The following is a 26508-nucleotide window of genomic DNA, read 5'->3' as shown; positions in this document are numbered from 1 at the left end:
TAGTTTACTGTTTAATCACTCGATATCCCCATCTTGTTCGGTTAAACCTTCCTGTTTAGCTATTGCGTTTGCCACTCGCCACAGCTTTCACAGTTGGAAAATTTCTTCCCATCCAGCTTGTGACATGTTGTTCAGTAAATTACATTTAATGCGACGTGCCGGAGAAACACTCCGTGTCGCATTTGAGGCGATTTAAACCTGTAATTGAACATTTGCGATGCCAGTGGTACAGTGTCGACTTTCAATGTGGGGTCATAAGTTGGACCCCGAACTGTATGTTGCGACAAAAATGTCGCATTACAGATCCATCCAATTAGCTCAATGTCGAGCTAAATATAAATTACTGTACTTTCAATCTAGAAGCAATTTAAGAATTGGTGAAAATTGAATAATCGGGAAAGTCCCCAACCATCAATAAGCTCAGAACAACTGCCAAATTCATTATGGAATGGTTCCAATTTAGAAAACTTAGTACTCGTGGTTTAAAAAAAACCATTTCGAACGTCCTCGATGCCGCCTTGTTTTGGATTTGCCACCAAAGCAGATTGTATAAAGAACAAACTTTTTTCTTCTGCTACCTGCTGTCGTTTTGCGATTGCGTTTGCCACTCGCCACTCGCTGCAACTGCCTGTTGTCTTGATGTCCACCGAACCGAATGTGGTCTGTTCTGAATGCGGGTTTTCTTATCGTCGCGAGCAGCTTTACCAGCCAACTCGATCACTTCGGCGGCCGAAACTATATAACGCCGGCTAGGTGGACTGATGCACTGGTACTAACGCGCTCGGCCTAGCTACCCTTGCGTGGAACTCCAGACTAACACGGTTCGGGCGGGATTTTGCCTTTCCCTTCACTTTTCCTCCTTTGCCATATCCAACCATGGCTGCTTGTGTTGGTTTGTTGATGTGATGTCATGCGAAACGATGTGGTGTACGGTTCGGATGAGAATGATCGTTACGGTGGTGGTATTATAGAGACTTTAAACTTTTTAGTTCATTCGTCTCTAGCCTTGAGAAAGGCCCTTAAAACTCTACTCTAACTCCTTCATTACACCTCCGCCCCCATTGCCTTGAGAAAGGCACTTGATCCCTCGCCATCCAGCTCGTCCAGCAACGATGTTGTCCAGTCGGTGTCCACACAAAGAATGATCGTTACGGCAGCGGAGCGGGGATTTTTAAGCTGACTGGCTGGCTCGAGAATTACGCATGTGTGAGACTGCGACCAATGTTTCGCTCATATTTTTTCTTTTTCCTTTCCAATCGTGCTTCATTGTATTTCGCTGCTGCTCTGGTTGACCGTTTTGGTCGGTACGATTTGAGGAGCACAAAATGGACCAATCAAAAATGGGCACATAGTGCATTTGGACAATGCTTGATATTTCACAATTATTCAATTATTTATCTCAAGAAAAATGAAATGTTATTCGTTATGATAGATGCGTAGATATATTTCCTATCAATTGATGCAAAAACCTTTGCGATCTATTGAGAAATGCTCGAGTTATAAGCGTTCCAAATCTTGCATTTTTTCCTACTTGTTCAGTGCCTAGATTTTCATTTCACCCCCTATATCTTCCGGTTAGACGTAGTCCTACGTCAAAAACTTTGGAAAATTCTACCTGTGGAAAGATTTGGTGAATATCATAAAGAAATTGGAATACCAAGTAATATTATTAAAAAAAGAAATGGATATATAGCAAAACTTTGAATATATGTAACCATTAATAGCTGTTTCCACTGATCTTCGAAATACAACGAAAATTTGTATATAGTTTGAATACCTTCCAATGATTTTTGAGAGCTTACCTGATATTCACAGATAGTGATATTATTATAGAGATAGGAGACCAGTTGAAGACTGATGATCTTTCCAATGTCATTTAACTTTTAAATCTTCACTACTGAAAGAAATATAATTTAATCAAATTCCACGAGAAGAGATATTATCAATACCTGACGCTAATATCCTTTATAATTGGCTAAAATGTTACCTATGAGAAACTATTCGGATCACATATAACGCTATGAAGTGTATAATTTCACGTATTCCCTTAGTGTTGAAAACTTCTGCCAGTCTTATGCCTGTTCCGTTGCAATTCTCCTGAATTCCAAATAACCTTGGAGGAACCCGATGATGGAATATAGAGAATCTGTTCTTAGATGATGTTTAGCCTGAATGCAGCAAATCACGACAAATTCCTGTTGCTGTGTGTTCCATTATTGAATAGCTGGAAATTAAACGAAATCCATATCATATAAGTATTGAATTGCTGGAATTTAAACCTAATACTTACACAGTTTGCATCTCGATCAATTCTCTGTTTTGTTTTGAATGACAGTTCAGTTCAGAGAGAAAGAGAAAGGATACTCGCTCAGTGATGCCGTTTCTTTCATTGCGTACGATTATAGCTAAAATTATAGGCAGTGCTGCCTGCGGGTGGCAAGGCGGGGTAAAATTCCGGCACTTTTGTAGCACTTTTCGTCACTCGGTCGACACTGTGCTTATAACCGCTCGAAAATATAGGAATCTGGGTGCTTTCCTCTCATGTTTGTTGGTATTTGAAGAAGAAAAAAATATTTTTATTGAAAACATTTTATTAAACTTAAAACACTACCTGGAACATAATACTAGTTCATGTAACTCAATAATTACAATTACATTATTCACTATCTTGTGCTATTATAATAAAAAATTATGCATTATGCAATTATGCATTATTGCCCAGCATCGAGCCTACTTTTGGTCATACAAAAAAATAATTATAATGATCTATATAACAATATCAATGCGGAAATGAATACAGCACAGTACTCGTATTATCGGGTTTTGTTTGAAGCAACCTGATAAATTATGCGTGATTCTTCTGTTGGATAGCACCAATCTTGGAATCTTGGTACTACCGTTCTGAATCATTTTTCTTACGCTTAAGGCATATGATGCAGGAAACAGATCTAAGCTTTATGCACAGGTATTATTTGGTTCATATCTCTATATATATAAAAATGTTCTGTTCGTTTGTGTACGCGTCAAAAACTCGAAAAGAGCGGAACCGATTGAGCTCAAAGTTGGATACAATTTATAACCCACTTCAAGGAGTGTCTTTTTTCCACGTGTTTGACAAAATTATGATCTGATATTGTGTTTCGAAGTGATTTAAAATTTATCGATTTCCCTCATCTATCTATAAACATTATGTGTTCGTTTGTGTGCGCGTTAAAAACTCGAAAGATACGGAACCAATTGAGCTCAAACTATGATACAATATACAAAACAACAAAACACATCTAGGATTGTTGTTACAACATAAAAAAATGAAAAATTCAACTCAACCATGCAACCACAATGTGCCACAGCAAAGCGTGGCAGGGTACAGCTAGTTTTCAATAAATTAGTTCAATATACTTTTAAGCTTTCCATTTTGGTACACATTTGATTGAAAACATAAACAAATCATCGATTAAATACTTTTCAAATGAAGCGAATAAGAATCAAACTTCGGACACTAAATCAAATTTCGGACACTTTATTCTGTAATTTTACATTTGATTTTATTTTATAATCAACTGCGAAACACTTACCAAGCAAATCACAGTATCCTGATAACGATGATGAGAACTGATGAAACACGAGAGAAATTTAAATATTGATGAAGGGGTAAATTCTACGTGCCCACGCTAAGCAAACGTCAAACACAAATGATAATGAGTGGATTTTGGATTTTAGATGTATTTTTTCCTACTATGTAATAATTCACATTTGATTCTTAAACGAAGTGATAGTGAAACCAAGGGATTACTCTAAAGAAGCAATTGTGATATTAATTTTATAGTTATATTATCAGTGCTTTAAGCATTTCAAGATATTAGAACAAAGTGTCCGAAATATGATTCAGAACGGTATTAATGATAAATTGATTGATTGAGTGAATATAGCCCCAGTTCTTCCACGAAAACGGAACTGTGATAACTCAATTTGTTTTGAAGCTTTGGTTGTAAATCAAACCATATCCATAAAACTAATTATTGAAACGGTATGTAAGTGAAAATCCTTCGATTTGTGAAGTGTTTTTTTTTATCCCATTTATTTATTTAAGGCTCATTAGCATTTTAGATGTAACAGAGCCGAATTTTAATTGTGTACATGTCACATGGTTATCATATCTATAATTAGCACATTACACAGTTGTCATTCGCCAGTATTCCTTCTATACCATTACATATGGTACATTCACACAGTAGCCATTTAGGCGTAAGAGTATTCTTTTCTGTTCTTCCATTATCCAATCCAGTTGGACCACCGGACAGCGGAGACAGTTGATTGATCATTGTTGAGTTATTTATAGAACAGCAGCCCGATGTGTCTTGCAGAGCAGAGCAGTTGTATGGATGAATCGATCTTATTTCGACCGTGGATCGATCTCCATCGCTGATGATTGTTGCGTGGACGTAGCTATTCTGTAACAACACAAAGATGGTCAATGAGGGCCCTGAGTTTTGAACTCACGATCGATCGCTTACTAAGCGAACGCGCAACCAATGTGGCTACGGAGACCCCCTATTTGTGAAGTGGTCGTTTGAAAGATATACGCTAATCTATTGTATAGTATAGGCCCAAAATAATAAAAATACAATGTCACAATCATTCGAGTTCTCGAGCGCAAATGAACTAATGACTTCTAGAGACAATATGTATTCAGATCTTTGGAAGTTGTCAAGAATTTAGTAAAGTAAAAGTCACTTTGTTGTTGAATACATCCTATATGCTTGTGGATTTTCTGCTTGGAAAAGTTTGAAAAAAGCAAGTGAATGATCCCGAAACAAAAGTCTCTGTCAATTACCAAGAACAAAATGGGAGGATTATATCTATGATATAACCGCAAGGTTGACGTGGGACTACCGTAGGCGTAGTAATCATTTGTTTGCATTGATAAAATTATTGATTGAATGAAACAGTTTTCGAATTCAATTGAATTCAACATATTTACTGTGTAAACGATTTTTCTGTAAGTAATCTTGAACAGATTTTTTTTGATTATTACAATGCACAATGGACCAGAAGGTGCATTTAAGTGGAAATTAGCATTTAAAGCTCGACAGTTATTCTCTAGACAAAGACTGTCTTCGACAAAGTTGTTACATATTGGGTTGGGGAAAAAGAAATGTCGTATATTGTCAATATATGGCAACACTTAAACATATCTTGTGTTGTACTTATCGCATCGGGTCATACTATACGGCTATTTAAAGACGACAATCTGTGCTACAAGTGTCGTTTTGACAGTATTGTGATTGTCCTTTTCAGTTTCAAGTTATAGCGCGTCAAAGATGGAGTCCACCAAGCAAGAAATTCGCCATATTTTACGATTTAAACTGCAACGAAGGCGACCGAAAAAATTCGTGTAGTTTATGGACCCGATACTGTAACGATTCGCACAGCACAGCGTTGGTTTAATCGATATTGTTCTGGTGTAGTGGCTGTCGAAGATACATACCGTACTGGTAGGCTAATCGTCGTGGAAACCGATAAAATCGTTGAAATCATCCAAGTAGACCGGCATGTGTGCACTCGCTCGATTGGCCAGGAACTGGGTATAGACCATAAAACCTTTTGGAACCATTTGCAGAAGATTGGATTCCAAAAAAAGCAGGATGTATGGGTGCCACACGAGTTGACGCAAAAAAATCTTTTAGACCGAATCAACGCCTGCAATGCACTGCTGAAACGGAACGAACTCGACCCATTTTTTAAAAAGATGGTGATTGGTGATGAAAAGTGGATCACGTACGACAACCTAAAGCGAAAAAAGTCGTTGTCGAAGCGCGGTAAGCCGGCCCAAACCATCGCCAAGCCCGGATTGACGGCCAGGAAAGCTTTGCTGTGTGTTTGATGGGATTGGAAGGGAATCATCCACTATGAGCTGCTCAACTATGGCCAGACCCTCAACTCGGTTCTCTACTGTGAGCAGCTTGACAGTTTGAAGCAGGCGATTGACCAGAAGCGGCCAGAAATTATCAATAGGAATGGTGTTGTTTTCCACCAGGACAACGCTCGACCTCACACATCTTTGATGACCCGCCAGAAGCTACAGGAGCTCGGATGGGATGTCCTATTGCACCCACCGTATAGTCCGAACATGGCTCCAAGTGATTATCATCTCTTCCGGTCCATGCAAAACGGATAATTTTAAGTATGTTAAATAAAGCGTCAAATTTCGATCAGAAATACGACATTTCTTTTCCCCCAACCCTATATGATAAAGCGCTCATTTTTATGTCATAAAAAATAGGGTGACCATAATTGTCGATAAATTAAAAAAATAAAACATTCTTATAATTATAGATGGAGGTAAGCATAGTTTCACAATGATGTAGCCCCAGTTATTTAAGACAACTTTGTACGTTTTTTTCTATCTCTGACGCTAAATCGGTTATATGAAAAAGATAGAAAAAAATCTTCGTTCTCCAGAGTTGATTAAAATAATACTATGTATTATATAACTGGGTCTACAACATTGTCAAACTATGTTTGTCTCTATCTATAAAGATAAGAAAATTAGATTTATGATTTCACCTAATATTTTGGTCACTTTATTTTTAAGAACATTGAAATAAGCACTCCATCATATAACTTTATCGAAAACAGTTTTTGTCTAGAGAATGAATATCTTCCACATACTTGTTCTTAGCGCTTCCTGTCTGAGTTGCGTTGGTGTGACCACTTTTTACACTAACTTTTATATTTCAAATTCTACATCAAAATTGTATCCGTACCATATTTGAGCTTATCAAGACCAATATTTCCTTTTTTTCCTACTCAAAGTTATAGATGTTTTTCACCCGGAAACTCGAGCTCAATTTACTCAAATACAAAAAATAACATAGTTTTGAAAATTTCACATTATGTAAAGTGGAATATGTTCTTTCGAATACCACCATAATCAAATGCAATAAACAATAAGTATGTTCGTCTTCGAAAGAATGACAAACAAATGAAGAGAGCAATTTTTTGGGAATAAATATCAATAACTTTGAGTAGAGTAGAGATATTGATAAGTTCTGCATCGCAAAATGTTTGTATTAGTAAGCTCTAAGAGCCCCCGCAGATAGTTCGGTCGGCTTCTTAATCAGTACGGAGAGGTATGCATGTGCGCACATTACACCGATTCAGTTGGTTCGGTTTTTGCACCAGTAGACCGATCCGACCAAACTGTCGGCTGAAAAAAAGTCTGTAGTGTGCGGGGGCTCTAAAAGTCATTCGGAGACAGTTTGCATGTAGACTTGAAATATAAAAGTTAAAGCAAACAAACAGCTTTTTTCATGGTGACCCTCACGCAACTTAGAAAAAAGCGCTATATCAGTTAGTTCCAGAGATAGAAAAAAAATTTTGTTGCATAAAGTTGTTTCAAATAACTGGGGCTACAACAGTGTCGAACTATGTTAACCTCTATCTATAAGTATACAAATCTATATTTTTTAATTCATAGACAATTTTGGTCACTCTATTTTTATAACACAAAAATTATATGTAACAATTTTGTTAAAGACAGTTTTTGTCTAGAGAATAACTGTCGAGCTCTAAATGCTAATCTCTACTTAAATGTACCTTCTGGATCATTGTGCAATATTGAGATTCTTTTTGATATATCGAAATAATGTTAATGATGGTCGAGAAAAAGTATGTAATAGTGATAATAAATAAGAAACAGTGGAGCTTTATTTCAAAACAAAAACTAACCGGGCAAACGAAATGCACCAGACAAGCGTATGCCGTCCGACGCTCGCTAAAGCTTGGACCTTGCTAAAGAATCGTATACTATGTTTCAAACTAACCGGACAGTCAGTGGAATACAGGTTTGCTTGGGAGAGACCGTCGCTTCCGACGGCAGGTCGGCGGTCGACTCGGATCGTTTCATCTGGGCGGCTTTGGTCGCCTCTATTCATTATTCCCGTTAAATGTGGCCCCCATTACATTCACCTCAGAATAAATTTCGAAGAACGAAAACGAAAAAATTAATTTATAATAGGAATTACGCTCTTTTCTGCGAGGCATTCATTATACCCATGATGTTTTCCCGCACCACAATATTTCTAGTGACATTGCATTTTTTTTGAGCGGTTGTTTCTGTTGCAGTTGTTTTTTGGGCCTTTTTTTCACTTACGACAATATACTACATGAAATATCAGGGAAATATACATCTTGAAAGTCCACACTGTACGAAGTGTACTTATGGTATAGATTTGCAGTGTTAGGAAAGCGATTACTATCACATGATTGATTAGCTGATGCTTTATCTTGCTCAAATAGGTCGTATATCAAGAGCTCTGTTATTACAAACTGACTCACTTCGACTCAAAGTACAATCCATTTTGCTATTCCGCCTTCATTTGGACCGCTCTTCTCTCTTTGTTCCATACACCCAAAGACCCCCTCGAAACCCCATGTAATCCATATGTACTTTGATATTGATTATCTGCCTTCCGATTGCGAATTCTGTTCGCACCATCAACCCCCCCCCCCCCCCCTTTCTTGGGTCACTCTGGTCCGGTGGATGACGGAAGTCGCGCACACTAATCTCTCATGCGAGCACATCCACGTGATCTGCGGCTGACCATCACTGAATGCTCTGCTGCCAAAGTGCTGACGGCGGACGGCGGTTTGTTCTATTCGCTGGAAGGACGATAACACCGAAAGCCGATGCCGCGCGAGTGCCGCAATGCACCCATGCGCTGCACCTCTCTAACAGCCGCTCTATATCGTACTGAGATAATAACCGTGTTATTATTATTATGGTGGTGGCACATGCTGCTGCTGCTGTTGTGCATGCGTTTACGTTTACCTCAGGTTGAGTTTGAGTTGTGGTGTTGGAATATACCTGCAGCAGCAGTAGGCTTTGAGAAAAGAGGTCACATTTTGCTACTATCGAAGTAAGCCCAGGCCCGAGCGCGTAGCATATTACCTAATTGTTATTAGTGAAAATGTATATACATCGAAGAGAGGTGAGAGACTATCAGTGTTCCTTATCATTGAACACGTTTTGTGAGTGTTCTCGGGAATGAAAACCATTCACATGGTATGTTGCAATCCAACATCGCATTTGTTCCATCAACTTTGGTTCGAGGCTACCATCGGTGACGGAAGACTTGCAGGGTGTATAGCGAACAGCTCCCATTCAGCGGAAACTTTTGCTGGAAGCATTTGCATGTTTGTGACACAAATCGACTCCCTCTCCGCATTGGCACGATTTGATCTGCACCGAATAAAGACAGGCAATAAAACCAAGCTTCTTATTGTAACTTCGTTAGACTACATACTTCAATCGATAGTAAAAGTAAACACAGCGGCTTCACCAACCCGACAGTTTGAAAGGGGGTTGGGAAGAATACCGAAGCAGTGAAATTCGTCACGTTTTTCAGCTCTGTGTAGTTTCTTCGGTAGCCCCCTTTTGGTCTATTTGTCTGTAGTATAAATAGGAACGACAATTCAAATATGGCTAGAAATGCAACTGATATGCTTCATTTGGTTAGCAGAGTAGTACATCATATGATATATCATATTCAGTTAAAAATAGCTGCAGAAGCAATAGAGGTAGCACAAGCCTATCGGTTTGATCTGAATTTTCTCATCGAAGCCCCAAAGTAACATATGACAAAAGATTTGTGAATCGAAACACGATTTTGTTTTGAAAAGACTTATTGAGTTCTGAACCATTCAAGTACTTAAACACCGTTGTCAGTCTGCGATGATATTCGACTGTTTTGAATTTGTTCAGGAGTTGGATTAGTTGGATATACCGTTTTGTCTCATATTCCGAACAGTCTCAGATTCCGAACACTTCATTTTTGAATGGAAATTTACTAAACTTTTATGTTATAAATAATTGAATAATGAAAACACAGACATTCTTTGAGGTATAGGCTTCATATTGACATCATTTACAGGTACCAATACAGCCTATAATTTATAATATTAGACATTTGTATAAAAGTGACAGTCAAAACCAATGATAAAATGTTCGCGTTAGCAAATTCCGTAAAAAAACAAGCATCGTTCATTTCTCAGTTTTTTTTTTATTTAAATCGTTTTTTTTACAGGCTCAGTTACATTGGTTTAAAGGAGCCGAACTCCTTACTGTATTGTTACTAGTATATATACATTTTTCCTTAATTCTAATGTTAATAATATAGGAAACCGATTACTCGCGGTCGACTCGAGTTTAGAAGGGTGACATATTTTCTTCAGGAAAAGGAGGGGGTATGAGGATATATTGACAATGATCACACTCACACACTCAATCACACTCATCACACTCAATTCTTAAACCTATCTTATATCTAATATGTATTTACATTTCATCTTATTCTTAAGAAGGGAACCGATCTCTCACATAGGAAAAGGAAAAGGAAAAACTAAGGGTATAAGGACAATCACACACGAAGATCGATAGCTTTAAGGAATACATATATTTGGGACATGTAATCAAGGTCTAACCGAGCCAACACGTCTCTCACCGACACCATGGGCTGCCTTCCTCGGGCCCGAAGGGTGACTACTAAATTCGATCCGGCGACAAGATACAGCTCGCACGACCAAACAACGTGCTCGATGTCGTGGTAACCTTGGCCACAAACACAAAGATTGTTGTCGGCAAGATTAATACGAAAGAGTAGCGCATCTAACGAACAGTGATTGGACATGAGTCGAGAGAAGGTGCGAATAAAGTCCCGACTCAAGTCCAGACTTTTGAACCATGGTTTGAGGTTAACCTTAGGGATAATCGAGTGGAGCCACCGGCCCAATTCATCTTCGTTCCATTTGCGTTGCCAGTTAACTATAGTATTTTTGCGGACTAAAGAATAAAATTCATTGAAGGCGATTTGACGCTGATAAATATCACCTTCAATTGCACTTACCTTTGCTAATGAGTCAGCCCTCTCATTACCCGGAATTGAGCAATGTGAAGGGACCCAGACAAAGGTAATGACATAACAGCGTCTGGATAAAGCACCCAAAATTTCTCGTATTTTCTCAAGGAAGTACGGCGAGTGCTTTTCCGGCCTCACTGAACGGATAGCTTCGACAGAGCTAAGACTATCCGTTACAATGTAATAGTGTTCAACAGGTCGTGAGGCGACGCTGTCCAGCGCCCAGTGTATCGCTGCCAATTCAGCAATATACACTGAGCAAGGATTCTGAAGACGGGAGGGAGGTGCTAAAAAATTCGTTGAACACTCCAAATCCTGTGGACTCATTCATAGAGGACCCATCAGTAAAGTACATATTATCACAATTGATATCCCCATACTTTGCATCGAAGATCGTTGGAACGATCCTCGATCGAAGATAATCTGATGTTCCATGGATATCCTGCTTCATGGACAGATCAAAATGCACAGAGGAATTGATGTAGTCAGGAAAACAAACACGGTTGGGAATATACGAAGAAGGATCAACCTGCATGGAGATGAATATGGACTCATGAACCCAGATTGAAAATTTAGCTCGATCAGCTGTTCAAAATTTCCGATCACCAATGGGTTCAATTTCTCAGTTTTTGTAGTTGTTTCAACAATTTCGTTTGTCGTTTCCATGTTAAGTGCTAGAGAATGTATGAACCTATAACAAATGGGCGAAAAAATGATATTTTATGCAGGAGTGTTCATTAAAGTATTCATTAAAATATTCCGAACACTACTTCATTAGAAGTAGTGTTCGGAATATAAATCAAGTTTCTGCGCATGATTCAAATTCCGAACACTTAATTCTCAAATTTAAATTTACTGAACTTCAATGTTATCAATAATTAAATAATCAAAACCCTCAAATTCTTTGGATTATAGCCTTCATTTTAACATCATCTACAGGTATCGATACAGCTTATAATTTATAATATTAAGCATTGGCTAAAAAACAAAACAATCGAAACCAATGATAAAATGTTTGCGTTAGCGAATTCTTTAAAAAACAAGCATCGTTAATTTTTCAGTTTTCGTAGTTTTTTCAACTATTTTGTTTGTTGTTTCCACGTTAAGTGCTAGAAATGGTAAGAATCTACAATAAATGGATGAAATAAAATGATATTTTATGCAGAAATCTTCATTGAAATTAGTGTTCGGAATATGCATCAAGTTTCTACGCATCATTCAAATTGCGAACACTTCATTTTCAAATGTGATTTTACTTAACTTTAATGTTATAAATAATGTAATATTCAAAACCCTGACACTCTTTGGGGCCTAGACTTCATTTTAACATCATTTACAGGTATCGATACCGATATAGCGCCCTTGGTCCCGAAACTATGTAAACTATGAGAAACAAATACAATCAATAATTACACAAATAAAATCCAATTCTTTTGCGAGCATAACATTTTTCTAAAGAAGACTAGCTAATTGTCTTTAATTTGATATATCGATCATATGAATCGGTCCAGTAGTTTAGAAGTCATGATTTAAAAACAAATGCATTTTTGCTGTTCGGAATTTGAGACAAAAGTGTTCGTAATATGAGTCAGTGACAAAAATGGTGTTCGGAATTTGAGACAAAAGTGATTAAACATATTTTTAGTTTTTCACTATGAATATGTATTTGTAAATCAATTTTATTGCAGTCAAATGAAAAAGAAGGCTCTATTGTATCCAAAAATGAAATTAATTTTGCCAAAGAGTACCATTTTGAGTAATGAGACACTGTTTAATGGCCATCAAAGCTTAAGTGTTCGGAATATGAGACAACACGGTAAACAGCTGAGTAGATTGTAAGGATACGTAGTGAAACTCGATTTGTTAATTCAATTCTTTTTATTTAAAATCACTCCGTTTGCTGAACTTCACACTGTTTGAATGCTTCACCATCTATATGACATACCGCGCTCTCTGTCATCGATGCCCCTCCTTCTGGACAATGGTTGCTCTTTCCAAGGTGTCTCAGACCTGAAATGAGAGACCCTACATAAATGAAATTTAAGGTAGTTAGAGAGGAAGAAGGTGCATCCGTGGCCGAGTGGTTAGCGTCTCACATTATCATGCCGGGTAGTCGGGTTCGATTCTCGTTCTGGCCGGGGAATTTTTCGTCAAAGAAATTTCCTTCGACTAGCACTGTGGTAACGCGTCTTCTAGAGCTCGCCCCTCGGTATACATTCAAGGCGTGTTATTTGGCTTAAGCAATCTCAACTAAGTATTAATAAATGACGCTAGTTAATGCATTCGTTGAGACGGCAAAAGTTTCACAGGGAACGTTTACGCCATTCAAGTGAAGAGAGTAAAAAAGTAATGAGCAATTGGCCTCAGTATTCTTGGTCATCAGGGTAGCTTTTCCAGCTTCAGGCGTACAATTAGCAAAGGTTTACATAATTATTATGTTAGGGCAACTTGCGTATAATGGAGTGGTTTTTGTGAGAGATTAATATTGACATGACAAAACATGAAAACCACATAAAATTTCCGTAGATAATTCATCATCTCGGGAAAAAAATTTAGGGATCGAATTCTCACAGCAGAAAAGCGAATTATTAGTGTTTACTCCCAAACGGTTCCCAGCTTAATTACAACTTAAACTTTTGGGCAGAAACATTACCCAGACATTGACCTTCAAGTGCCTTGGGATCTGTTTGATTCAAAATGCACTTGGAACACCCACATCAAGTATTTGAGTCAAAAATAATTTTAAAAAAAGGTAAATTCCTCCGATCGTTGTGCGGCACATGGTGGGGAGTATCCGATTTACATAAAAAATTTTCTGTATATTAAACCAATACTTTCTAGATGGGCATCACCACAGGATAAATTTTGTGGACAGCAATTTTCAGAAAGACGAACCATGAACTCGTACGGATACGGTAGGCAGGGCATTTTACAAGAATGCCGGACATCTACTCTGCGAAGATGGTGTTTGCCTCAAATCCGGTAGGTACAAGACGACCAGGAGCACTGCGAGCTAGATGGTTAGACCAGGTGGAGCGAGATCTGGCGGTTAGCACACGATACCCAAGAAACTGGAGACCGGCAGCCCACAACCGAGTGAATTGAAAGAATATTGTTTATCAGGCCTTGTCATACGACGGAAAGCCAATTAAATAAATAAATAATATGATTTGGCAGGTCATGTAGGGAACAAAAACTTTATTACTTCAAGATCAAATAATCAACAAATTTACACCAAAGAGTCCCTACAGAAATGATTACTGCCTTCTATCCAAAAGCACACATGTTCTGTGTTGTTCTGACCTGATTTGGTGTCTTGCCACTACGGACGAGATGCTCAGAAGTGGTATGCGGAAATAATATCAATATTATGTCAAAAGAATGCAATTATTCAAATACTCCAGAACTTCGTCGTGGATGATCGCGAAACAAAACTTGAGAAAATTGTAAGTGAAGGCAAAAAATGAGGACGATTTTGTTAAAAGGTGAGAAAAAGAAAATTTGGTCACTCTTCGAAAAATGTAACAAAAACTAAGGGATTTCAAATGCATATTACGCAAAAGCGTTGTTGCGATATATTAGGCTGTCAAAAAAGTTCTGCGGTATTTCCGCGAGGTGTCGTTGTAAGCGCGTAGTTCTAGTTGTATTCATTGTATCGAGTCATACTATAGCTTGTTGGAAAGGTATTTTTGCGCGCTATAATATAGTCCTTGACAGTGTTTTGTTTGGTTAAGTCGTTTATGAGTTATAGTGTCGCAAATATGGAGCAAAATAAATAGAAAATCCGACATATTTTACAGTACTACTATGACAAAGGCAAAAATACATCTCAAGCTGCCAATCAAATTTGTGCAGTTTATGGACCCGATACAGTTTCCATTTCCACCGCACAACGATGGTTTCAACGTTTTCGTTCTGGTGTAGAGGTCGTCGAAGAAGCGCCACGCTCCGGAAGGCCTGTCGTCGAAAAGTGCGACAAAATCGCTGAATTTGCCGAGAAAGACCGACATTGTAGCAGCCGTAGCATCGGCCAAGAGCTGGGGATAAGTCATCAAACCGTTATTAACCATTTGAAGAAGCTTGGATTCACAAAGAAGCTCGATGTATGGGTGCCACACACGTGGACGCAAAAAACATCTTTGACCGTATCGACGCATGTGAATCGCTGCTGAATCGCAACAAAATCGACCCGTTTCTGAAGCGGATGGTGACTGGCGATGAAAAGTGGGTCACTTACGACAACGTGAAGCGCAAACGGTCGTGGTCGAAGCCCGCTGAAACGGCTCAGACGGTGGCCAAGCCCTCATTAACGGTCAGGAAGGTTCTGCTGTGTGTTTGGTGGGATTGTCAAGGAATAATCTATTATGAGCTGCTTCCCTATGGCCAAACGCTCAATTCGGACCTGTACTGCCAACAACTGGACCGCTTGAAGGTAGCACTCATGAAGAAGAGGCCATCTTTGATAAACAGAGGCCGCATTGTCTTCCATCAGGACAACGCCAGGCCACACACTTCTTTGGTGACGCGCCAGAAGCTCCGGGAGCTCGGATGGGAGGTTCTTTTGCATCCGCCGTATAGTCCGGACCTTGCACCAAGTGACTACCTGTTTTTGTCCATGGCGAACGAGCTAGGTAGTCAGAAGTTAGCCACAAAAGAGGCCTGTGAAAATTGGCTATCCGAGTTTTTTGCCAATAAGGAAGCGAGCTTCTATAACAGGGGTATTATGAAGTTGGCATCTCGTTGGGAACAAGTCATCGAACAAAACGGCGCATATTTGACTTAAAACAGATGATTGTAACTAATTTTATGAACAAATGAAAATTCAAAAAAAATACCGCAGGACTTTTTTGACAGCCTAATATGTCATACTATGTACCATTAGATAGGAAATTTATTCAGGGATTTTCTTAATAATAACACAAATAATGAAGATAGAGAAGCGAGTGAACAATTTAGCGAATAAGGTGGGTATGTTTTTTAGATTTTACACGCTGTTTGCGCTGTGGGAGAAGAGAAACGAACAACATGGTTGCATATAATTCAGGCGTCAGCCTCCATGGTAGAGATGGACAAACTGTTCACGAATGGTTCGAAAGAGAAAGTTCGCCAAAAAAAAGACCGTTCATTCGGTTGTTCTTTTTGAAAACGAGAGTTTGATGTGCAGATGACGATGTGTAATTGAACCGAAAACATGTTAGAGGCCAATTACTTGTTCGATTTTGGTACAAGTAACTTGAACAGAGTGTCTGTTCTCTGTTCACTGGATACTTCAACTAGAGCGCTGACTGGCATCGTCTAAATCAGCCTTAAGGACAGGCATGGACATGGGAATTTATTTTATGGGACACCATTCGCACTATCGGTCGCAGATTTTTTGACAAAAAAAAATCGAGATGACGACGTTTCATGTAAATTAGATGTTTATAGTTTAGACACCACATAAAAACCATTTTCGTTGAAATAATGGACCCCTATATTAAACGGTTAGACATGGTCCCACGTAGAAATCATGTAATAAAAGTCGCGTAAAAACAATCCAGTTCGTTCTAAAGTCTCTAATTCATTACCTTTCTTCCTTCCAGTTCACACGAGAGGGAGAAGTAGTTCCATCTTGCAATATTCTGTGGAACGCAAGGTCCGAGGACTGCAGTCACGGAATGTGTTTTTTATGGGGAAAAAATGTGATGAAAAAGATCTTATAGGTGGGAAGTACAATCTATCTTAATAAATAGCAAAATGTGCAGTTTGAAGTCTAAATCGGAACTGGAAACGGATGTTTGTAATCTAAATCTGAAAAATGTTTTGGTAACTGGACCAACCTATATCCCAAACCATTCGATCTGAATAAAACCCAATACGCAACACACAAACGTTTCACAATATACATCGTAGTCGCTTTGTGAAATCAATTTCTCACTCCGCGTGTGTGTTTTGCTTTGTGTGAATGGTAAATAATAGAACGCTGCCGCTTCTACGACTTTTGCTTTATGCCTAACAAAATATGTTTACGTATTTACATGTTTACGTTTAAGGAAAAAAAACCTTGAATCATTTGATTGCGTCTTGACACTATGGGTCAATGTATAACTTCAGCGCGATAATAAGTGAGCAAATGTGTCGTCTAGTTTCATTAAATTCTCGCGCTCAATATCTGTTACTCATAACATCGAGTTCGTGTGAACAAGCGAGACGGGTAAAGAAACCGCACGGCAAATCGCCCCCAACAACAGAGCAACTGCTTATTAGAGTCGATCGCGGATAATGGAAACGATTAGAATGCATCTATTCGGTCGTGTGACGATGTATTGTCTTCCGTGCTCTTGTTGTGATCAGCAGCGGATCCCAGATCCCATTATTATTCAGATTGCTTTAATATTCTCAAAACTGAATTCTAGACATAACACATAATACTGATCAGAAAATGAAATGTTTTGTTTCTCTTTTGCAGATGTCATCACGCTTTGAGCTGGATATGCCCGTGGCTGGGCCGGCTAATCTTCCACCCATCCAGAGGCGACATGGTCCGGTGCCGGACGAGGAAATGCTGACCGTGGTGGAGGCCGATTACACTATACGGAAACGGCGAATTTGGGCTCCCGAGGAGGAAGATTCACTCGGCTCGGAGGACATTGATTTGCTGGACGACGACGATGAACTCGAGGAGGAGGAGGATGATGGCGTCGGATGTCCCCTGCCGTCGACACCGGAGGACACCCAGCTGCTCGAGGCAGAAATGACCGAGGTACTCAAGGCGGGCGTCCTTTCAGACGAAATTGACCTGGGAGCGTTGGCACACAATGCCGCCGAACAGGCTGAGGAATTCGTGCGCAAAGTGTGGGAGGCCTCGTGGAAGGTGTGTCACTTCAAGCATCTCCCGGCCTGGCTGCAGGACAATGATTTCCTGCACAAGGGACATCGACCGCCGTTGCCGTCGTTCAGTGCCTGTTTCAAATCGATCTTTCGCATACACACCGAAACGGGCAACATTTGGACGCATTTGCTGGGCTGCGTGATGTTCATCGGGATTGCCACGTACTTCATGACGCGACCCTCGTTCGAAATGCAACTCCAGGAGAAGCTCATCTTTATGGCCTTCTTTATGGGGGCAATTGTGTGTCTCGGGTTTTCGTTTGCCTTCCACACGCTGTGCTGCCACTCGGAGATGGTTGGCAAGCTGTTCTCGAAGTGAGTATGTTCTTCTCATCCCACAGGTTGCACTGAGATATTGTCCGCCTCTGTATGTTGATTCTGATTCTGATTCTGAGACTGCGACAGCTCATCAGGCACAAGTTTGGTTTTGCCGATTCCATTCCGGTATTTTTTTTTTTATCTTCGCTTATTTTTCGTCGGCCTATTTCCGCCACTTTAGTGCCAATCACCGACATCAGGGAGGCGACTCCACCTGTTCCTACCTATCAGACTCAACAACTCATGAGCCGGGCCAACTTCTTTTACTTCCGCTCCGAAGGAAGACGTAACCAGAGATTTTTCGCCTCAGAAAATCCCAACGACGCCAGCTGGGATTGAACCCAGGCCGATCGGATTGTGAGGCTGTTACGCTAACCATACAACCACTGGCGCCGTCCCCATTCCGGTAGTTTTGATATAAATATTTTAGCCGACACTCTGGTCGGCCAAAAGTTGAAAGATCCAGAAACTGACCGAAGCTAACTCGAATAAGGCCAGATGAAAAAAGCTCGATGAGTTCCACATGCGATAACGTAGAAAAAATTCCGATTGATGGCTTAATAAGCGGATGTGCGACCGCTATGGCTACGGAAATCGCCTTTTGATAGATTATTCGAAAGCAATGATAAACTAGTTTTGCAAACATCACATGATCATTTGAGGAACTCAAAAAAATGAGTGGCTCTATATTTATAAAATGGAGGGTATGTATGACAGATACAATAAATCACGAAATATATTTGCCGATTCCGTTTACTGTAGAGAGGTAATCTTATTTGGGTTGCCTTAAGAGAAGGTTTTAAAACCGTGGAATATCTTCCAACATGATATCCTAAAAGATACGAAAGAAGATGTCCGACACGCGATGAAATACGACGGGTTTTTCCATTCAGGAGAGTATAGGGTGTCAGGAGAGTATAGGGTGTCAGGAGAGTATAGGGTGTCAGGAGAGTATAGGGTGTCAGGAGAGTATAGGGTGTCAGGAGAGTATAGGGTAGGGAAACGATTCGAAAACCTTGTGAATATTCTAAAAAAATATTGTAAATTAGGTGCATTAGTTGCAGGTTGTTACACCTTCCAGCAGTATAACGATTGAAAATATATGGCACAAACATTCTTCCGATCGACTCCCATTAAACCCCAGAGAATGGCCACTCCAGAGTCCCGATTTGACTCCAATTGAATTTTTTTGGGCTACCATCGACAACAAGTGGTACAAAATCTAATGTAACAAACAAACAAGTACCTCTGCAAAAAGGCTTGGGACGATTTGGGCTTACATCGCCTCAGAAACCTTGTCGAAAACATGTCAAAGCATCTGTAAGTGACTTCATGTATTGCGGCACTGTAAAAATACGATAACAAGTCATCATCTTACAGCGCCTTCTACTAGGTTTGAATAGCTAGCTTGCCTCGGCGACATTACACTTGTATGAAACATTGACTGTTGTGGGTCGTTATAATTATATCGCCAAGGTTATGTAGATTGGATATCTTATGACCTTGAGTGCTGTCTCGTAAAATTTGTGTGGATTCTGTAGTGAATTGATCCCAGCGGGTGCTGCTTATTTATAGGAAAGGGAAAGTGGAATGGATAAATGGATTTGGGGGAGTATAGCTGGCTAAATAAAACCTTTAGTATTTCTTGATATAATATGGCGAACAGGTATGTGTGAGTGAATCCTTTCGAATTTTCTTTTTTCTTATTAGTTCTTTCACTGCAAATTTTTCGATATGATCAACGTACTCAATATCATATCCTACGTGAGAGAGAAGTGTATTAAGTATTATATGCATTGTAGCATTATATAACCTTTCTACTATAACCACTATCAACGTTTGGCTCTCCAAACCAGACTCTTGTTGAATCAGTGGGGATAATAGAGTGGGGATCATCTTCCAAGTCATTTTCTCTCCTTTGATTCTGATAAGTCCTTGTCGTCAGCAAATGTAGAATAATTCTTAATACACATCGACTCACCTTGGTCGTCACGAAAAAACATGTAAGAACGAATAAGGAAACCTGACCATGAAGCAGAAATGAGCAAAGCAGTTCACTTCGATGTCGGCTAGGTCAGTGGTGGCTAGGTGGCTATGGTACGGGCCAAATTAGATTTTCATCGTAGCTTCGGGCCGCAATGATTTTTTCCCACTACTGTCCAATATGAAATGAAAAATATATGTATTTAACTGGAAGTCTTTTATTCAAAAATGGGAAAAAATGATTTTCCGGTTCATCGGTTCACTCTGAAAAATCATAACTCAAAAACAAAAAAAAACGCCTCCCTGGTTTCGAGATATGTTATGTGAAAAATCCTCAGCTTTCCAGAAAAAAATATAAAAGAATATAGTGCCTTTGTTTGTTTAGTATTTACACGATTTTTTGAACTTCCGCCCGCCCTGAGTACTCAGTATTCATCAATAAAAAGACTGAGTTGCCTGAGAGTGCTGTTCGTTCATACATCCATATATTTTTTCATATCAATGAACCTCTTTCCTGAAATGTATATTCTGAAGGTAACGCACGTGACATAGGATCCATAAATTTATTCCAATCGGTAATAGAGGGCCATTAAATCCGTCAGGATAAAGACACCCAATAACACAAAGAATGTTGGATTTTTTGTAGTATTAAAAATCACGACTTAAGTGCGGGGTGAACTCAGCTTTTGCTCTTGGTGACCAAACTCTATGGTTTTCTTTTCGAGAACTCTCAAGGATTTCTGAACATTGAAACGAACAACAAATTCTTCCATGAGTGTACGGGCCGTATCTCTGGAGATCTATTTCTTGCAATGATGTTGTTCGTCATTGATGTCTGGTAATTTTTGTAATGCGCTTCTTTTGAGTTGTCTGGAAAGTTCATGCTGATTAATTAAAAGAAAAGATTAATCCTTGATGCACATGAATTAGTAGATTCGCTACAGATGTCGAAAATCACCATTCATGAGAGACGAATCATCACGAAAAACGCTACAATGCATGGACTACATATTAACCCATATTACGGAACCCGATTGGATTTGACATATCGCAATCCGAACGAAATAAACGTTTGCATTCTGCATATCAAGGTTGCAACATTTGCACAATCCGATAGGATTTGACTCGATCAGATTAAGGGGGATAGAGACACGAATTTCGGACGTTTCTTCGAGCTCCGAAAAAGTAAAACAAAGAATATTTTCACCATCCATTATATCACCATTTGTTTATCTATCTTTCAACAATAAATCAAATATTGAACGGAAAACAATATATCCATAATTAGAAGCTGATCAAGTCAGGGGGTTCAAAAAAAAGTTGTGCCATGGCGTACACGATTCCAGCCCTTCTGGTTATCTGAAACAAACAAATCGAACAGATTCTGAATCAGTAAAAATGTCACTATCGCATGAACCTCGGACAAGTCAAAAACGTGTTTTTTGACAAAATGGCAGAAATTTTAAGGAAAAAAAATACTGTTTAAAACATTTTTTTCAAGTTTCTTGATTTTTTTAAAATATTAAAGTTACGAAATTATGATCTTTTAAAGGTTCGTGCGATAGAGAGATACATACAGATTGTATTCATATAAACATAGGTCGAATAAGTAGAACTTGAGATATCGTGCAAGCCAGTTTGAAAAAACATGTTTTGAGAAAAGAGCGTTTGAAGTTAATTGTTATGGCCGTACTAGATAAGATATCGCATCACTAAAATGGCTATACCTTGGTAAAAAATTAGATTTTCAAAAAGTCTCTTCTATGTTATATTCTTAAATGTATGAATTAGAGCAATATGAAGAAAAATTTTTTTTTTTCAAATTTCTAGACTAGAATACCCTTTTAAAGAACGCAACATTGTGCTAATTCAAATCCGACCGGATTTCGGAATAAGGGTTTATTTTAGCGAAAAACACTTGAAGGGACTTATCTCAATGTGCGATTCGTTTCATAAACGCGACGTAAATACATATTTGTAGCGAATTGTAAAGGGCAAATCATTCACAAGAATTTTGAGTTAAAACAAATCTTAGCAAGTCAATGGAACCCCGAAGCAGGTTTTCGCTTGAAGAAAGTTATGGCTGGGTCTGGTAGGACTGCAAGAAAATCTGTATCACGAGCTTCTACCAAGCAACTAGTTTCGATGAATTCCAACAAGTACTGCTAGCAGCTGAACGTATTAAAATCAACGATCCAGAACGCTTCTAGGGAACTTCTGAAACTCCACCCGCCTTACTCACCAGATATTGCATCTTCAGATTATTAACTGTTAAGATTGTTGTAAGAACTTCAACTAACTGCATAGCATAAGTTCTGAGAGGATGGAATCCTCAAGTTGCATGAAAGATGCTGAAATATTCAGGAAAAAACGGTGCATCTATGATCGAAAAGATGTATGTCTACAAAAATATGCTTTTGGTTTTTCCCTTAGAATCGGCACGAATTTTTTAGGACAATATTTAGCATGATTTAACAATTAAGGGTTGTAGGTGAACGGAATCATCGATCACGATGATACTGCAGATGTTTCGTTTTTACTAGGTTCATTATAGCCATCAGGCACTACCGAACCTGTAAAAGCGAAAGTCATTGATGTTTAGACGAGAAAATTCTGTTTTCAAACAAAGTGCTTGATTTCATTGTCTGATTTTTTGAAAACTCAAACAGCCAGCTTTCATCAAAATACTCGGGAGTAAGCTCACAATCGATATTTTAAAATGGATATGGAGATAACGTAAATGGAATTTGGAAGAAAATAATAAGCTCCCGGACAATGTTGAAAAAAATTGAAGATTTCAAGACAAATCGATACTATTGGTAAGGCTTTATCATAAAAAATATGGAATAGAAAATAAACTTATAACTTATAACTAAACTTAAACTTATAAATAAACTTGAAATGATATTTAACCGAAAAAAGTAGAATTTCTTGATTTATTCCTCAAAACCGGAGGAATGTCCACGTGGACAACAGGAGGAGGGGTAAAAGTAATGTACACGCTTGTCCACAGAGGGGGAGGGGGTGTCTAAAATCATGCTTTTTCTGTCCACGTGGTATGTGGACAGCCCCTTGGATCGAACGAAAGATGAATGTCAAAAAATAAAATTGGTCAAGGGATAGGAGGGTGGAGGGAGGGATAATATCCATCATTGTAATTTTTGTTACATAAAATGAGTAAAACTGAAGCACATATAAAAAAAATGGATGAAACTGGACAATATTCAAAAAAACTGGAAGATTCTAGTGTTCGACTGGATGGCTGGATCAAAAAAAAACTGGAAGAATCCAGTTAAAACTGGAACATTGGCAACACTGACAGCAGTCATTTGCACGAATTTATGCGATAGTGACAATATATATATATATATATATATATATATATATATATATATATATATATATATATATATATATATATATATATATATATATATATATTTATATATCAAAAACAATCAAGAACAATTGTCAGATAGTTGATAAACGGAAAAGAAAACAGACAAGGTCAGCTTGGAAACACTCGGTTGACAAAAATACTCACACAGTTATTTTAATTCGGGTACAGTAGAACCCCGATTATCCGTGAGTGGATGATCCGCGGTGCGGATTATTCGCGACAGCGAGTTCCATACTTAATCTATAGGCCTAAACGGAATTTGTCAGTATGGTGTAGATTCATGCCCTTTTTTTGTTGGTTGTGGCTTTTATAGTATTTGGTACTGGTTTACACGAACTTACAGATGAAAAGTTAAATGGTTTCTGTATTGATAAACCATAGTTTTCGTGCTAAAACATCTTTTTTCGTGTTTTCGTGTGTCATTTTTAGTCTTTTATTGCGTTATCCGCGGTGAGCATGCCCGACTATTCCGTGGATAATCGGGGTTCTACTGTATATGGTAGAATTTTCAACTTGATTCTTTTTTTTTTTTTTTATCTTCGCTTATTTTTCGTCGGCCTATTTCCGCCACTTTAGTGCCAATCACCGACATCAGGGAGGCGACTCCACCTGTTCCTACCTATCAGACTCAACAACTCATAAGCCGGGCCAACTTCTTTTACTTCCGCTCCGAAGGAAGACGTAACCAGAGATTTTTCGCCTCAGAAAATCCCAACGACGCCAGCTGGGATTGAACCCAGGCCGATCGGATTGTGAGGCTGTTACGCTAACCATACAACCACTGGCGCCGTCAACTTGATTCTTATTTTCGCCCATATGAAATATTTTTTCAAGAAAAGAATTAGGCTGGGTGAATAGAAGGTGCTTCTTTGAAAGTCGCAATTTTTTTTATATTTCCTGATGGGACTCAATCATTTAATTAAATTATCATAATTAAAGATCAAAGATCATAATTGATAATAGTTTAATCAGAGAAAATATCTCGTACGCGCTAAATTATTTGCTTTCAGATTTTCAGAAATAATCGATTCGTCGAGAAGCGTGTTGACAGAATCACATCACTCACTGCAATTCTTTATACAATTTCGCTGGTTAAGGTTCCTTACTGAGAAAAATAATTACATTTCATTTTTTTTCGCTTATTTCCATAAACTACAGATTGGATTACTGCGGTATAGCCCTGCTCATTATGGGTTCGTTCGTCCCCTGGCTGTACTATGGATTCTACTGTCACTACAAACACAAAATGATCTATCTGACGATCGTGATCGTGCTGGGCATCACATCGATCATCACTTCCCTGTGGGATAAATTCTCTCAACCGAACCTAAGACCATTACGTGCTGGTAAGAGTAGACCCAACACCGTTCAACATTATTCTAGTCATTACTGTCATTACTCATTACAACCACCACTTCAGGTGTCTTCATGAGTTTCGGTCTGTCCGGTATCATCCCAGCGATTCACTACGTACTAATGGAAGGGTGGTTTAGCAAGATCTCCCAAGCCAGCCTCGGTTGGCTCATTCTCATGGGACTGCTGTACATCCTGGGAGCACTGTTCTACGCACTGCGAGTTCCGGAGCGATGGTTCCCGGGAAAGTGTGATATTTGGGTATGTTAATCGACCCCCAGCAGTTGAAGTAAACAATCAGTATACTTTATCTTCTGTTCTCCTCTGCGTTTCAGTTCCAATCCCATCAGATATTCCACGTGCTCGTGCTGGTGGCCGCCTCGGTTCACTACCACGGCATCAGCGAGATGGCAATGTATCGGGTAACGGTCGGCGAGTGTGACATTCCCCATCAGCATCCGGCGATGAGTTTTTGAGGTTCCTCCAGTGACAACTAGAGAGAGCGACAACACAAAATGAAACTGCTGCTGTGTGGGCTGAAATTTGAGGTATGATTTCACTCACACCCACCCCTTTCATGGTTTACTTAAACTCTATTTAGATGAATCTGCAGAAAGGTATTTGGATTGCTTATTATTCTTTCTTATTTAAAATAAAACAGAAAAACAAAATTGGGAACGAATGAATTTGATCACGAACTATAATTTTTGTTAGTTTATACAATTGAATTGTTTTGTTTTCTAGTGTATATTGAAAATTATTATTTCGTTTTTTTTTCTTGAACTTTCATCAATTTATATTCATGTTTGCCACTGGCCGTCTGGTGTTATATTTTTTGTTTATTATTTAACGGTCACATCGGGCGGCCGAAAAGGTGACAGTTGCACATCCCAATCTAGATAAAAAGCTGGCAGGCTGAATCTACAAACACAAGCTTTAGTATTTTCTTCTAATTATTAATAACATTTTTTAAGTCAAAATATTAGATTATGAGAAAAAGGAACTACACAAGAGAAAGTCGTTATGTGAAATTTAAGAAGATGAAAAAAAAAGTTGTTAACGAAACTAGAGCGCGCATCCATACACATCCAGACATTGATGATGCTAATGGTAACGAAGGCTAACGGTTTGAAGCAAAAATAAATCCAATATGAGAACACTTGTAAAATACAATTTATTCACACAACAATATCGGTGGAACACCGAGGACTACAAACAATAAAATGTCTGCGCTATGAAGTATAATGGTTCAACGAGTGTTGCCTTGACTGTTCGAACATATTCGAAATTCCGTTCAAGCAAACTGGAAAGTGAAAAAAAAACTATTCCCTTCGAGTGATCAAAGATAACAACAAATATCGCTAAGACCTGATCAACATTATGGATAGAAAGCTGCACCACAGAGTGCTTGGCATATGTATTTCGCAGGACATTGCGATGATTCAGCCGAAAGCGAATCCACAAAATAGGTGCAAATGATAAATCGCCGATTGAGAGTTCAAAATATGAGCAAAATGTCGGTATGAGACACACCAAGGGTTCCAGATTATCCCCTCGGTAGGAAAAAATTGAGCCAGAGTTAGGATGCATCAAACGTCTGACGAATTGTGGTGGATCTGTATGTTATCCGAAATTTCTACGAACATCGTAAGCTTGAAATTACTT

General features: G+C 38.8%; 1 protein-coding gene across 1 annotated transcript in view; it reads left to right on the top strand.

The window, feature by feature from the left end:
* Window positions 1-26096, top strand: part of LOC129777051 (adiponectin receptor protein) — a 30011-nt gene extending 3915 nt beyond the window's left edge. The window contains exons 2-5 of the mRNA XM_055783108.1: window positions 17368-18104; window positions 24649-24836; window positions 24911-25104; window positions 25179-26096. Of these exons, the coding sequence (XP_055639083.1) occupies window positions 17368-18104; window positions 24649-24836; window positions 24911-25104; window positions 25179-25319 (1260 nt within the window). The 3' untranslated portion in view covers window positions 25320-26096. The remainder of the gene's footprint in view (window positions 1-17367; window positions 18105-24648; window positions 24837-24910; window positions 25105-25178) is intronic.
* Window positions 26097-26508: the final 412 nt, after the last annotated feature.

Source organism: Toxorhynchites rutilus, chromosome 1 (genome assembly GCF_029784135.1).
Source record: "Toxorhynchites rutilus septentrionalis strain SRP chromosome 1, ASM2978413v1, whole genome shotgun sequence".
Taxonomy (NCBI): Eukaryota; Metazoa; Arthropoda; class Insecta; order Diptera; family Culicidae; genus Toxorhynchites; species Toxorhynchites rutilus.
The sequence above is the reverse complement of the archived record's forward strand: the minus strand, read 5'-3'. Positions and strand labels throughout refer to the sequence as shown.